This window comes from Culex quinquefasciatus, chromosome 3 (genome assembly GCF_015732765.1).
Source record: "Culex quinquefasciatus strain JHB chromosome 3, VPISU_Cqui_1.0_pri_paternal, whole genome shotgun sequence".
Classification (NCBI taxonomy): domain Eukaryota; kingdom Metazoa; phylum Arthropoda; class Insecta; order Diptera; family Culicidae; genus Culex; species Culex quinquefasciatus.
In genome coordinates, this window is record NC_051863.1 from 184,411,734 (window position 1) to 184,427,013 (window position 15,280).

At 34.4% G+C, this 15,280-nt stretch overlaps 1 protein-coding gene across 2 annotated transcripts; it reads left to right on the forward strand.

Annotated features, from left to right (window-relative positions):
• Positions 1-101: 101 nt before the first annotated feature.
• Positions 102-10,915, forward strand: LOC6041246 (ADP-ribosylation factor GTPase-activating protein 1). Of its 2 annotated transcripts, XM_038261977.1 has the most exons (6): positions 102-505; positions 8,574-9,269; positions 9,337-9,447; positions 9,539-9,598; positions 9,714-9,973; positions 10,040-10,915. In XM_038261977.1, exons 1-6 carry the CDS (start codon positions 446-448, stop codon positions 10,359-10,361), a joined length of 1,509 nt encoding a protein of 502 aa, XP_038117905.1. In that variant the 5' UTR covers positions 102-445; the 3' UTR covers positions 10,362-10,915. The 2 variants fall into 2 exon arrangements, with proteins under 2 accessions (XP_038117905.1, XP_038117906.1); XM_038261978.1 differs by lacking the exon at positions 9,539-9,598 and having other exon boundaries at positions 9,337-9,414.
• Positions 10,916-15,280: the final 4,365 nt, after the last annotated feature.

Consider the following 15,280-nt stretch of genomic DNA (forward strand, 5'->3'; position numbering starts at 1 on the left):
TTGTTGACAGCTGTGCGTGCGCAGTGTACACCGACCCGAACATCACGATGATCTTCAGTCGCAGGGAGGCGCATGACACGTATTTTGACAGCAGTCTTCTTCCCTTTCTTGTTTGAGGAAAAACTTTTCTGCTCCCTCTGTGCTCGGTCGTCGTCGCAATCTGCTGGAATTTGTGCAGCCCGTTTTTCCTTAAAATTAACCCATTCCGGTTCCGATTCCCCGGCCCAACACGTTCCCAACCGCCCAGCGCAGCTTCCAGGTGTGAAAATGTGCGAAAATTTGGCCACAGTTCGGTGAAATTGAGCAAAACGAGCAGTCCCCGTTCTGAGATCGTGACTTTCTAACTGCAGCGAAAGGATTTCGGTGCTGGGGTGTGAAGAAGGGTTTCGCTGAATATTGCTGCTTGCGAGATAGTTCCGACGGTTCAGCGGGTTATTCCGGGAGGATGGCGAGTCCACGGACACGGCGGGTGCTGAGCGATTTGAAGCCCAACAACGATAACACGGTGAGTTCTGAAGACGTGCAATGAATCGTTTGTCGCTGGAAAGTGATAAGGGGGAGGGTGGGGTTGGATGGGCATTTGTGTTTGATCAGATTAGGTGGTTTATTCCACAATAAAATTCAATGGGTTATTCTAAGTGAAATACGGTTACCAGACGGTTTTCATTAAAATAAGTTGCATTTTTAATTTCAAGACCGAAAATACTTCGAATTCCTGTATTCTGCTCACAAGGTAGAGTATGTTTCAAAAGTGTCTCAAAAGACTAAATCTAGATGTTTTTTGATGGTTCAAAAGTCGGTCTTTAAAAAAAAACATGAAACACAATAATAATAAAAAAAAAAACAAGAAAAGTTTATAAAATTCAGTATGTACTTATTTTTAATATCACGATTTTTTTTAATAAGGGAACATGCCATAGTTTGCGAAGAGACACAAAGTGATATTAAATACTTTTACCTTCTCCTGTTATTGAAAAAATCTCGCATTTGGTATTAGGATCCTTTTCTACCCCAAACAATGAAAAATGATCAAAGTTTTATTTAAAAAAAAAACGGTTATCTTGGTCTGAAATAAAACCTTAGGATGCCACTTTTCCGAAACTGACCTTTGACTTTGAGGACCTGTATTTCCGGCAAATTAAAACAAAATGAAATTTTAAAATACAAATATTTACCGTCCAGACTCGATTATCCGAAGGTCTTCGAAAAAATTTATTTCAGATAATCGAATGGCATAAAAAAAAAAACATTTGTGTGTGTGGGGTCGCAGAATTGGAATTTGATGTATAACATTTATAAATATAAATTTAAAAATAAAAAAATAAGATTTTTTTTGCTCATGATGTGATAATCCTCGGATAGTCGAGGATTCCGATAATCAAATCTGGACTGTACATAAAAAAACCCAAAATTTAATGAAAGTTGAAAAACTTAAATAAAGTAGTTAGGCTGGTACAAATATTTTTAAAAGTTTTTGTCACCCCCCCCCCCCCTTCAAAATTGGCCCGAAAAATCAGGGAGCAAAAAAAATATTTTTACAATAAACTTCAAAATTTCAATGAAAATTCAAGTGCAACCAGCTGAAATCAAATTAAAATACATTCTCCTGCGTTTAAAATCATTTTTAGCATGTTTGGGTTCATTAAAAATCTTTTTTCATTGAAATGTGAAGACTATGGATTGTTATTTAAATTTCTATATTTTTTTATTTTTTTGCCCCCCCCCCCCTTGACCTTGGCCAGGGCCGAGGGACAAAAACTTTTTTAAATATTTGCATCGGCCTTAACAAATTTATGATAAAAAAATAATGTGAAATTATGCATGTTGTATACATGCACAAACAAATATTTTTTTAAAGTTTAAAATCTATGTTTTAAAGATTTTCTTTAATTCTGTAATGGCACAATTTAAGAATGTATGATATCAAGAATTTATGAATTGAGGCATTTAATAGTACAAGAATTTAAGAATTAAAAAAAGTTAAAATTTCAGACCTTTCTAAATTTAGGGAATCCATGATTTTTTGAAATAATTTTCATATTTTATTTTGAATTAAAAAAAATGAGCTTTTAAAATTTTTGGAACTTTAAAAAAATGTTTTTTTTTATTTTCGATTTTTTTAAAGTTTTTAGAATTTTTAATATTTATTTTTTTTTAATTTTTGTAAGTTTTGAAATTTTCTATTTTTAAATTTTTGGGTTTTTCGAAATCTTTAGATTTTTTTAAATTTTTTGGAACTTTGAAAATTTAGATTTTTTTGAATTTTCGGTATTTTCGGTATTGGAATTTTTCTAATTTTTAGATTTTTTGGAATTTTTGTGATTTTAGTAAGTTTAGAAATTTTCTGACTTTTTTTTTTATTTCTGGGTGTTTTGATTTTTTTTAATTTCTGGAATTTATTTTTTTTAATTTAATTTTTTATTTTTGAACTGTTGTGATTATTGAAATATATGTTATTTTATTTTTTTTTTTAAATTTTTGTAAGGCCGTTGCATATATTTTTCAAAGTTTATGTCGCCCACCCCTTCAAAATTGGTCTGAAAAAACAGGGAGCAAAAAAATATATTTTCCAAACAACTTAAAAATTTGCCCCCTTCTTATTGAGCTATTTATCACTCGATCTCAGTTGAAAACGCTTTTAATGAGCTGTAATCGAATGTCAAAGTGCTGATATGGCAACATTAGAGGCACGCTGGAATTAGATGCTAATATCACAATTTTTTGAAAATACTAAAAAAAATCGCAAAACTACGTTTTTTTGAAAAAGTACTCAAAATATAAGTTTTTTTTACAATATGGGTATTAAATGATTGGTATTTTCCACACTTTTCGAAAGTATCAAAATATTTTTTTGAAATACTCAAAATTTTCACAGAACTACGAATTTTCGAAAAAATACTCGAAATTTTAGGTTTTCACAATATGGGTATCAAATGATCGGGAATTTTTCATACATTTCCATGGAAATATTTTTGTTTGAAAATACTCATATTTTTCACAAAACTACATATTTGCGAATAAATATTCAACTTTTAGTTTTTTGTAATATGGTTATTAAATGAACGGAATTTTTCATATATTTCGGAAGTAAATACACACTTTTTGGAAAATTTAAAAAAACGCAAAACTACTTATTTTTTAAAAAAATATTCAAAATATAAGTTTTTTTTTACAATATAGGTATTAAATGATTGGTATTTTCATACATTTCGAAAGTAACAAAATCATTTTTTGAAAATACTAAAAAAATCACAAAACTGTAAGCATCAAGATATTTTTTTTGAAATACTCAAAATTTTCACAGAACTACGCATTTTTGAAAAAATACAAAAAATTACAGTTTTTCTAATATGGGTATCAAATGATCGGGAGTTTTTCATATATTTCCATGGAAATGATTTGTTTGAAAAAACTCATAATTTTCACAAAACTACGTAGATTGAAAAAAGAACTCAAAATAGATAATAGATATTTTTTAAACTGACATTTTCAGTAAAATAGGTAGTTCTTTGAATTTATTTTCGATTTTTTTAAAGTTTTTAGAATTTTTAATATTTATTTTTTTTAATTTTTATAAGTTTTGAAATTTTCTATTTTTAAATTTTTGGGTTTTTCGAAATCTTTAGATTTTTTTGAATTTTTTGGAACTTTGAAAATTTAGATTTTTTTGAATTTTCGGTATTTTTGGTATTGGAATTTTTCTAATTTTTAGATTTTTTGGAATTTTTGTGATTTTAGTAAGTTTAGAAATTTTCTGACTTTTTTTATTTCTGGGTGTTTTGATTTTTTTTTAATTTCTGGAATTTATTTTTTTTAATTTAATTTTTTATTTTTGAACTGTTGTGATTATTGGAATATATGTTATTTTTTTTTTTTTTTGTAAGGACGTTGCATATATTTTTCAAAGTTTATGTCGCCCACCCCTTCAAAATTGGTCTGAAAAATCAGGGAGCAAAAAATATTTTTCCAAAAAAACTTAAAAATTTCCATGAAAATAGAAGTCAACTGAAAACAATCTAAAATCTAGCCAAACATTGTAATAGGGCCGAAGCCGAAGTGTAAACAAAGAGTCTATCCTGCTCGTTCCTAATGTAAACATCAACTGACGTGAGCAAAATAGACTCTTTGTTTACACTTCGGCTTCGGTCCTTTTACATTGTTTTGTTTGAATTGCATTTTTCTGCATTAATAATCATTCAAAGCTCGTAGTTTAAATTTTCATCCTTTTATTTGAATTTTAGAATTTTAGAATTTTAGAATTTTAGAATTTTAGAATTTTAGAATTTTAGAATTTTAGAATTTTAGAATGTTAGTATTTTACAATTTTACAATTTTAGAATTATAGAATTATAGAATTGGGTCCTAAAATGAAGCTTAGATTGCTGATATTAGGTCTATTCCCGTACTGCAGAATTCTGCAATTCTGCACGAAATCGGCAGCAGAGCGTTCCCGTACTTTTCTGCAACATAAGTCACTTTTTTCTCAGGCAGAACTTCTGCAATGAGAGAGACAGAAGTTGCAGCAAAACCGTTCCCGTACTTTTCTGCTAGCTCTTTCTTCTCTTTCTTGTTGAAAAGTGACTGCAAGTTGATGTGATGGATGTTGAGTACACGCTTACATAAAGTTTGCAATTTGGGTTAAATCAAGCATTTTATTATTATTTTTTTTTGTTTTATTATTACTAAATTGAATTAGTCTTTTGAAGAGACGTTTGTATATTTTAAATTGATGGATTTTTTGGGTAGTTATTTTTTTTATGTCTGGTTTTATTGAGAACGATAACTTGATGATAACTTTTTGAATAGACTAAATATGTGTGTTTAAATAATAGGTAAATTTAATTGCCAAATAATAAATTGTACCTTTAACGGTGCTACCAATTTGTATTCTTATTTGAACCAAAAAATGTGATGTAATTTCGTCGAATTCTTAAATTTTAAGGAAGATTAAATTCTAAAATTCGGAAATTCTTAAATGCGCCATCTTGAATCACAAAGAGTACATTTTTTGGAGTCGTTAGAAAATCAGGTTTAGAGGATTTAGAGATTGAACATTTTGACGAGTTCTTCGGAAAATAGAGTACGAACTGTTTCTATTTTTAATATTTGAGTTTTAATTTTTTATGTACAAAATTTTAATTTTTTATTTTTTTATTTTTTTTTTAATTAAATTAAACTGTAACTTTTGAATTTTTGGTGTTCTGAACTTTGAAATATTCAAACTTTTGATTCACTTATTTAGAATTTAAAAATATTTGAATTTTTAAGTTTAGGAACATTTAAGTTAGAAACCTTTATGTTTTATTTCGAATTTTGAAAATCAAGATTTTTTTTGAAATTTTCAATGTTTAATTTTCAATTACAGTAGTTGTTCGGTAACTGGGCTGCTTTTTAACTGGGCGCTCGATAGCCCAGTTAAAAAGCAGACAAACGTCAAAAAACCAAAACAAACCAAAATGACCGAGGGGTTAATGGATGCAAAAATCATATTCAATAAATAATAATACTTTTTTCATACTTTTGTTTAATTTCAAGTTACAATTAAAGAAATATGAAAAGTAAGCATTGTAAATAAATTTGAATAACTTTTATTTTTATATTTCATCTGGAAAATATTATGCATCGCACAGTGGGCGAAATGGAACCCAAAATCGGACTTAATTGAACGCGGCTGGTTCCCTGGTATGAATAATAGTGTTTCTTATGTAAAAAAATCCGAGGAATCGATTGGTGATGGTTTCATCCACCGCACGAAACGGCAAAGGGTCCATTTTGCCCCAATTCCCCATTTTTTTACATTTTTTCTTGAAAATCGGTCTGTATTTAGAGCGGAGGCTTTATGCGGCCTTCCAAAATGCACTTAACTTATTTGAAAATGTCCCAGGAATCCAGTAAAAATAACCACATGCACCGCAAAAATCATCTAGGGTCCATTTAACCCCAATTCCACTATAAAAGCATTTTTGGCCGTTTTCAAATGTTAGGTCAGATTTTAAAAATCTGAAAATATTTTTATCGTAAAGATCAGACAATTTTACATAAGAATAACGATTTGCACTTGATAGTTTGACACATTTATGTTGATAAAAATAAAATGTATGTGAAAGGCAGTTTATTCTGCGTTTGGCAGTTTATTTTGGTTTCTTTTTATTTAGTTTAATTTCTATATCAACATAAATGTGTCAAACTTTCAAGTGCAAATCGTCATTATTATGTAAAATTGTCTGATCTTTACGATAAAAATATTTTCAGATTTTTGAAATCTGACCTAACATTTGAAAACGGCCAAAAATGCTTTTATAGCGGAATTGGGGTTAAATGGACCCTAGATGATTTTTGCGGTGCATGTGGTTATTTTTACTGGATTCCTGGGACATTTTCAAATAAGTTAAGTGCATTTTGGAAGGCCGCATAAAGCCTCCGCTCTAAATACAGACCGATTTTCAAGAAAAATGTAAAAAAATGGGGAATTGGGGCAAAATGGACCCTTTGCCGTTTCGTGCGGTGGATGAAACCATCACCAATCGATTCCTCGGATTTTTTTACATAAGAAACACTATTATTCATACCAGGGAACCAGCCGCGTTCAATTAAGTCCGATTTTGGGTTCCATTTCGCCCACTGTGCATCGGTGGTCCCCTCGTTATTTTTTGTTCAGCCCAGTTAACGAGCAACATTCGGTGACTGGGCTACGTTCTCAGCCCAGTTACCGAACAACTACTGTATTTGAATTTTCAAGCTTTGAATTTCTGATTTATTGTTTATTTTCTGAAATAAATATTTGCATTTTTAAATTTCTCTAACATCTGATTTAATTTTTAAAAGTTCCTCAATTTGAAAATAGTACTTTTTATATTTTTAATCACGAATTTCTTAATTTTCAGATTTATAAATTTATGAGTTTCAAAATTGTAGAGTTTGTGATTCATTTTTTTTATTTGTCAATTTCGCTGCGTCACCGTTGTTCTTCGATGTGAAATCCAATCATAATTTATTTATGTTATCTTTCAAACATTTTGCTATTAAAACATGTATTTATGGTCTATATAAATATACCTTCTAGATTAAACCTTTTTCTTTTTTTTTAATTATGTTTTTTAAACGTACCTGCCATTCTCATTTCTTAAATTGTTTACCTAATGTAAAGTTTTGAGTTGTTTCTAATATAAAATGTCTACTTAAGCATTATTAATTTCTAGTTTAATAAATGGTACATGCTTGATTTTTTAGAAAAAATGTTGATTTGCATAAAAAATAAGTCACCGTTCTAGAGGTAAACTCGTGGGTAAACTTCTTTCAATAACAATTTTCATCAATCCATTTTTTTAATTGTTTTGAAATAATTAAAAAAAAAACTTCAATACCCAATTTGAGTAAATCCACTCAACTGTGTACAATATTGCAGAAAAAGTACTGGAACGCGCTACCCTGGCAAAAGTTTTGCGGCTTCTCTCTTTGCAGAACTTTTGCAAAAGAGAGAGATGGAGAGAGCGAGCTGAAAAGTACGGGAACGTGCTGCAAAAAAGTGACTTATGCTGGCTGCAGAATTCTGCAGAAGCTGCAGAAATTCTGCAATTCTGCAAGTACGGGAATAGACCTATTATTGTTTACAGCGATAAAGCTTATTTTTCTGAGTACAATGACCCTTTGTACGACCACAAAGAGTTTAAAATGGATTTTTAAATCATTTTTGAAAAATTAACCTCGCGGTCCTTCTTGACAGAAAAGTTCCTACTTGACAGCTCGTTCCAAGGGGACCATAGTTGATCCATCGAAAAAATGTTGTCTTGTCAAAAAAAAAAAATTTGCATTAAAATGAAAAAAATTGGGTACTAAAGCCCTATGTAAATTTTTATGTACAACGGTAAAAAACACGATTAAAAACCATTTCTGATCACTTTTTTTCATTCTAACGCGAATTTTTTTTTTTTTGACAAGACAACATTTTTTCGATGGATCAACTATGGTCCCCTTGGAACGAGCTGTCAAGTAGGAGCTTTTCTGTCAAGAAGGACCGCGAGGTTAATTTTTCAAAATTGATTCAAAAATCCATTTTAAACTCTATGTGGTCGTACAAAGGGTCATTGTACTCACAAAAATAAGCTTTATCGCTGTAAACAATAATATCAGAAATCCAAGCTTCATTTTAGGACCCAATTGATCAGAAATTGTTTTTAATCATGTTTTCTATCGTTGTACATAAAAATTGACATAGGGCTTTAGTACCCAATTTTAGGATTTCAAATTTTAAAACTTTCAGAATTTAAGACTTAAAATTTACAAAAAGAAAAAACGATCTTAGAATAAAAAATTCAAGCATATGAGAATTTTTTTCTTTATTTATTTTTATTCCAGAATTTTAAAATTTTTAGAGGTTTAGAATCAGGTAATTTTGTAATTTTTGGTTTACAGATTTCTATGTTTAGGCAAATTATTAATTTATTAATTTTAAAATTTATTTCAATATCTTTCAAAAAAAAAAATATTTTTTTTTGTCGGAGATTTAATATTCTTCTGATAGATCTTTTCAATTCTTTAATAATTTTCGTTTCCAATTTTCACCAATTCCCCAGAAATGCTTCGAGTGCGGCACGCACAACCCCCAGTGGGTCTCGGTGACGTACGGCATCTGGATCTGTCTGGAGTGTTCGGGCAAGCATCGCGGCCTCGGCGTGCATCTGTCCTTTGTGCGGTCCGTTTCGATGGACAAGTGGAAGGACGTCGAGCTGGAGAAGATGAAAGCGGGTGGAAACAGGAAGGCGCGCGAATTTTTCGACTCCCAGGACGACTGGGACGACACGCTGCCCATCACGCGCAAGTATAACACCCGGGCGGCTGCTTTGTACCGGGACAAGATCGCCTGTCTGGCCCAGGGCAAACCGTGGGATCAGGCATCGGCGCAGGGTCGCATTAAGGATGCCGGATATTCCGGCTCGTCACATTCCAGCAGTGGAGCTAGTAGCGGGGGATTGTCTCACTCGCGCAGCAGCGGTTCCGTGCAGTCCAGCGGGTATTCCGGGTCGTCCGGGGGTGGGTACCAGAACGGTGGTGGCTACCAGGACACGAGCTACCAGCAGTTCAACACGGCCGAGTTCAAGTCGCAAAAGGAGGAGTTCTTCAGCCGGCGGCAGGAGGAGAACGCCACGCGGCCGGAGAATCTACCGCCGAACCAGGGTGGCAAGTACAGCGGGTTCGGGTACACGATGGATCCGCCGCCGCGCAGCCAGAGCCACGAGCTGTTCGATACGGTGCAGTCGTCGATTGCGACGGTAAGCTTGAGGTGGTCAGCGAATTGCAAACAGTTTTAAAGGTATTGTTGTTTTTTTTTTTTTGCAGGGATGGAACGTCTTTTCCAAGGTGGCCAACGTGGCCAAGGAGAACGCCCTCAAGTACGGCAGTCTTGCCTCGCAAAAGGTAGTTGAGGTTTCTAGTACCGTCACGGATAAGGTAGATTGTTGCACTTAGTTTGGCTTAGGTTCTGCTTGTTTAATTTTCTTTTGTTATTTTTATTTAATTTGTCGGATGTTGTTATGAGTAGGTCAAAGAGGGAACCCTTCTGGAAGGGGTTGGCTCTGGCGTGTCCAGCCTTGCTAGCAAGGTCAGTAGATATTATTTTAATTGTGGCAGATTTTATTTAATTTTTCTAGAATATTTGTTCGAATAAACTCAGATTTGAAACCAGATTAATCAGACATAAAACTTCATCATTCCAGGTCGGTGAAGTTGGTCGCAAGGGGTGGGGCAATATCGGTGGATCCACCGGCTATGGAACGCCCAGTGGCAGCGATCAATACAACGACTTCCCATCGAACGGTGGTGGTGGAAGCGGCGGCGGCTACCAGCGTTCCTCGTCCAACGGTAAACTCTCCGGATACGGTGGTGGAAATGGCTCCGGCAATGGCGGTGGAGCCGGCGATTGGAACTCGTGGAACAACGACAACGGCGGCAGCAGCTCCAACGCCACGAAGTCATAGTACGTTAACCCGCTTGTCGTACCCTTTCAAAAGCTAACGACTTCAAAACCTCCCCCTTCCAACAGTCAAAATCCGGACAACGACGACGAAGAGTGGACCGGCTTTGAGTCTCACGCGACGACGGCAACGGCAAGCCAGGGCGAGTTTGGCGGGTACCAGAGTGCCACGGCGTCCTCAGAGCAACGAAATCACAACACTTCCGGTTCCGGTAGCAACAGATCGAGTGCGCGGAGCAGTCTGAAGATGAAACAGTCGGCCGCTGCTACTAGCCTGGACAGTGACTTTTCCTCGCTGGACATCAAGGCCAAACCGGCAGCCGCGAGTACGGCGGCGGCGAAGAAGAGCAACAACGCCGAGGACGATCTGTGGAACATGCTGAACAACTAAAAGTTGTGGGCGGTCGCTTAAAGTGCATGGAGTAATAATGTTTTGTTTTAGCCGATTCTATTTAGAGGAAAAGGAAGCCGTATTTAAAAAAAAAGTCCTTGTATAACTATATAATTTTTTTCCTTGTGACGTTCGCATCCAGAATGATATTTTTATCCAATTATTTTTGTTTAACCAACGCATGTAATCCTTGTTCTGTCGCATTTTCCTCTAAACTTCTTTCCACGCCGTATTTTAAGCAGATGAAAGAAAAAAAAATCACGTACAGAGTGTAAGTATTTAGCAACAATTCAATAGCAAAACAGATGAGTTGAGAGAGAACCAATTGTGAAACAGAATCTATATTATATACACACAAAAAAAGAAAAGAAAAAAAACTAGTAGCAGAATGCAGAGAGTAAAATAAACTAAAGAGCATGCAGTTATCACAATAATCACGAAGGACAAGTGCAGGCAGTACAGAATAATAACGAATCAATTAGGCGCAAGGGAAGTCCGCGGAAATGTTACTGAGATACACACTGAAATAAAGTCTATATTGTATGTGCAAATTATGATGAGGGTGTTTAATTTTTACAAGAGAAACGTGTCGTTGGATCGGCAAACCCCAAATTATTGCACTCGATTGCAATATTTCGATCGTCGATCTGACGACAGATTCTGTACAAAAACTCTGAGGTCCGACTGAAAAAATCCCCCGCTGACGTTCCTGTTTGTAAGAGCAATGTGCTGTTGGAAGCCACCATGCTAAATAGTTTTGGTGCTCCAGGACACCCTCTGGGATGGGACATTGTATTTCCACACAAATGCTCTGGACACTATTTGCCGTGGTTATAGCGGCAGCTGAAAGTGGCGTTTTCTCTCAAAAAAATCATGATATTCTATACGAGCTATGAACATGCTAAATATAATTAAAAACGCTACAACGATCTAATGATGTCTTACAGCATGCATGAATGCGCTGAAAAGTTAAAACAACAAGATCATCAAAACTAGAGCAGGTGCGCTAAGGTAACAGTCGTTAGCCACCAACGGCGCCCGCCATGTCAGTTTGTAGATCTCGGGGGAATGGGGCGGTAATGTTAGTTAGCACATGTTGCTACCAAGGGTGTGCCGGAGAAACTACTTCTACTTGGGAATTAAAAATGCAAAAGAATGTCTTTGAAAAAAAAAAAAAATGCAGCGGCCTTATTTGAATGCGACTGAAAAATAAAAAAAATATGAATAATTGTGTATTCGATATAATAGTATTGGAAATTTTGAATTGCCTTATAATGCCAAATCTCAAAACGCAGAATCTTGAAGACGGATTAAGTTTTTTGCTCCAAAAAAAGTTAACAAAAGCGAAAATCAAAAAAAAACTACTAGAAACATTCAAAAATTAAAAAAAAAAACAGAAATTAAGAAAAAATACAAAATGAGATTTATAATAAAATTAAATCAGAGATTTAGAAAATTAAGAACAAATTTTTTTTTGATTTTGAATTAAAAGAATACAAATATGTATACAAAATAAATTATAAAAAAGTCAAAGTAGTTATGTCACAGACATAACCGGAATGGCGTAGACTACGTAAAGTTTTGATATGTGAATCATTTCTTAATTTTGATGAATTAGCTAGACACTTGAAATACATTAACGGAATAAGATCGTGAATGCGATCGGTAAATTCAGTCGGACCGTGTACGTACCGGTTGTTGAAACAGAATTTATATACGATTCGAATTGACTTTTACTAGAAAGAGATGGCAAATCTAATGCGAACAAAACCGCAGCCACCATGTAAACATACTTTGAATGTGTTGATAAATCTTTGACTAGACAACATCGAATGGAGGAAGGAAAGAGAAGAACGAAAAACGATTTGTTCGCGAACCGAGTGAATGTTTGGTAGCAGAATGAGGGGGAGGGCAGCCTCAGAAAGCTGTGCAATCCGTCACCCCCGAAGTAAATCGTGTCAATTCAATTAGAGGGAAGGAAGATATAAGCGTTTGACGGATGACGCAGTATTCCAGGGCCTTCGGCCCGGGTTTTTAGGAGTTGGGGGCGAGAGCAGCCTCAGAAAGCTGTGCAGACTGTCTCCCCCGAAAACCAAAATTTGTTCCTGAAATTTAAACTGTAATTATTCATTGCGCTCCCGGGTGGGACGAGGGATGGGAAGTGAGGAACTCCGAAGATTTGGAAAGTTTTACAACTAGAATTTGGAAGTTTCACAACCACGGCTTGACCCACGAGAGGCAACTTTTCGGCGAGAAGGAGCAAGCGCGCGCCCCATCTTGTTGCTGCCTCGTCCCGGGTGGGACGATCCAAACGGTCCGGCCATCGAGAGGCAACTGGCTGACGGTGACGACGAGAAGGCGATGCGCACTTCTTTTGCAGTTCTGGTCCCTCTCTCTCCTGCTGCTGTTGCTCTGGTCTCTCTCCTGCTGCTGTTGCTCTGGGCTGAGCTTTCCTGCTGCTGCTGCCGGTCCGACGTCTGAGACGTGAATGATAGAATGGGCTGAGCGCGCGTTCTTATATATGATTCCGGTCTGCTACTTCCCCTCCTTTTTCGCGACCGACACTCGGTCGCGTTGCTCGGATGATTTTCCCCTCAAAATAGGTACTTGACATTCCCGTCCGTGAGTGGGAAGCGCTCATTTTGCTTGCAAAATCTCTGCTTTTGAAAACATTTTAAAACATTCAATTGTTTCAATAGTAAAACTATTTTGCCAACAATGAAAGTTTTATAGCAAATTGCTGAATAATTTTCGAATCGAATGGAACCAAAATCGTGCCGATTCGATTTGAGGGAAGGAAGATATAAGCGATTGACGGATGACGCAATATTCCAGGGCCTTCGGCCCGGGTTTTTTGAAATGACACCCCAGTACCTTCGACAAAGACGTAAGTCTACGTCAAAATCAACAAATCACATTTCCAATGTTTAAAAATCATATATTGAAAAAAATTAAAGCAAAATAAAATGTAATAATTATAATAACACCGACCAACAAAATTTCGGCGCATACTCAACTCGAGGGGAAGCATGAACTATGGGGTTTAATTTTACAAAAAAAATGTTTCAGGACCTCCAAAATGTGTATGGAGAATTAGTGCGGTTCGGTTCTCGTACATATTGCATGGAATTTTTGGATTGTATGCAAGAGCGACGAACCGCCCTAATTCTCTATGCTAACTTTGGAGAAAAACCATTCGGCCCAGAAAAACTATTTTTGAAAAATTGAAAATGCCCGTAATTCTGGGGACCTTAAATTTTATTTCAGAATACGTCCAGAAACGAAAAAAAAGACAAGACAAAGTTTGTCGGGTTTAGCTTGTTCTTTAAAAAAACTAATTTTTTTTAAGATTAAAATTCTGAGTTTCAAAAATTTCAAAGTTCAAATTTCAAACATCTAAATTCTAATAATTATCCCTCTACAACCTAACCCCGCCTTTAGACGGGCTTCGATTTAAAAAATCGCCAAAAATCAATTTTCCAACCGATTTTTGACTTTTAAAAAGCATTGGAAAGAAAAACTCTTAAAATTTTAGAAAATTTCAGAGTTGGAAGTTTAACTTGATTTATGTGACTTTGCCAATATTTTTAAAAATGTCATTTTTTTAGGGGTCAACTTTGGCTGTGTTTTTTACTAACATTTCCTATATTTTCAGTAAAAAGAAGTATGCAGTAATTTTTGTAGTGTCCTAGACTATCCCTTTACGCATTTTTTTGCAAATTAAATGATGATGGTGCGATTCTATAGCAGAAAATGTGAAAAACATTAAAAAAATTGAAAAAGTGACTGTAAAAACATGAAAAAATTAGATAGGCGAAATGTAATTATATTAGGTGGTAGAGTAGGCCAAATACTACCAAAAACAAACATAAACTAAACAAGATAAATGCAAATTAAAATACTAAAAATGAAACAAGAAAAACATAAAACAAGAGAAGTAAAGTTTTTCGTAGAACAAAAGTTGCTCAAAATGACCTCCTGAACACGGGAAAAATAAATATTTTCGAAAAAAAAAAATTGGGCAGTAGAGGGTTAACAATGCTACAATAAAATGGATCAAAGAAGTTATAATTTCAAAACTTATTTAATCAAAATTTCACAAAATCAGGAAATTTGAAAAATTTTAAAACACAAAAAAATTCAAAAAAAATTAATTTAAAAAAAATCTGAAAACTCCTAAGTTTGCAAATTCTGGAATTAAATTATAAAATATATAATCCTTCAATTCTTAAATACTTAAATCATTCAATTTATACATTCTTAAATGCTTAAATTATTCAATGATAAAATTTTTTATTGTTAAATCTAATTGCACTGCCCCTGATCGCATAAATGTCCCATATGCATTTTCATCACTTTGGAGTTAATGATGCAGTTTGATTCAAAATCGTGCGCTCTTTCAGAAAAGCCTATAACATCCAGTACTTTGTTCTAGAAATCAGAAGGAAATCCAGTTTTTTCGCGAAAACTTAACACGTAGCCTTATGTATGGGACAAACTTCAAATGCGTTTTTCTCAGCTTGCTGTTTTTGCATATGGGACATTTATGTGAACATGGGCAGTGCAGCAGTATTGAATTTTCGGATATTTTTGACATTCCAAATTTTGTATTTTTAGTTTTTGTTTTATTTTCAACTTGATTATTGTTTTTGGTATCGACACACATATCTGGAGTTTTTTTTTGTTGAAAAGGTCCAATAAACCAAATTTTCAGTTTTTTTTTCTTTTTTTGTGTTTTTTAATAGCCCTGACTCAATGCGGTTTTAAAAACACCCAAAAAGCAAAAACTGGAAATTTGGTTTATTGAACCTTTTCAAAAAAAAAAACTCCAGATATGTCTCCGATTTTTACTTCAGGGACGACATTCGAAAGAAACGACGACTGTTGGTATCCAACTGATCCACGAAGCGAAAAAAATC

Excerpts from the sequence above, each read along its gene's own strand:
- LOC6041246 (XM_038261977.1), top strand. The coding sequence starts at position 446 with ATGGCGAGTCCACGGACACGGCGGGTGCTGAGCGATTTGAAGCCCAAC. Across the intron at positions 9,599-9,713 it reads TGTCCAGCCTTGCTAGCAAG|GTCGGTGAAGTTGGTCGCAA; the intron begins GTCAGTAGATAT and ends TCATCATTCCAG. Across the intron at positions 9,974-10,039 it reads TCCAACGCCACGAAGTCATA|TCAAAATCCGGACAACGACG; the intron begins GTACGTTAACCC and ends CCCTTCCAACAG.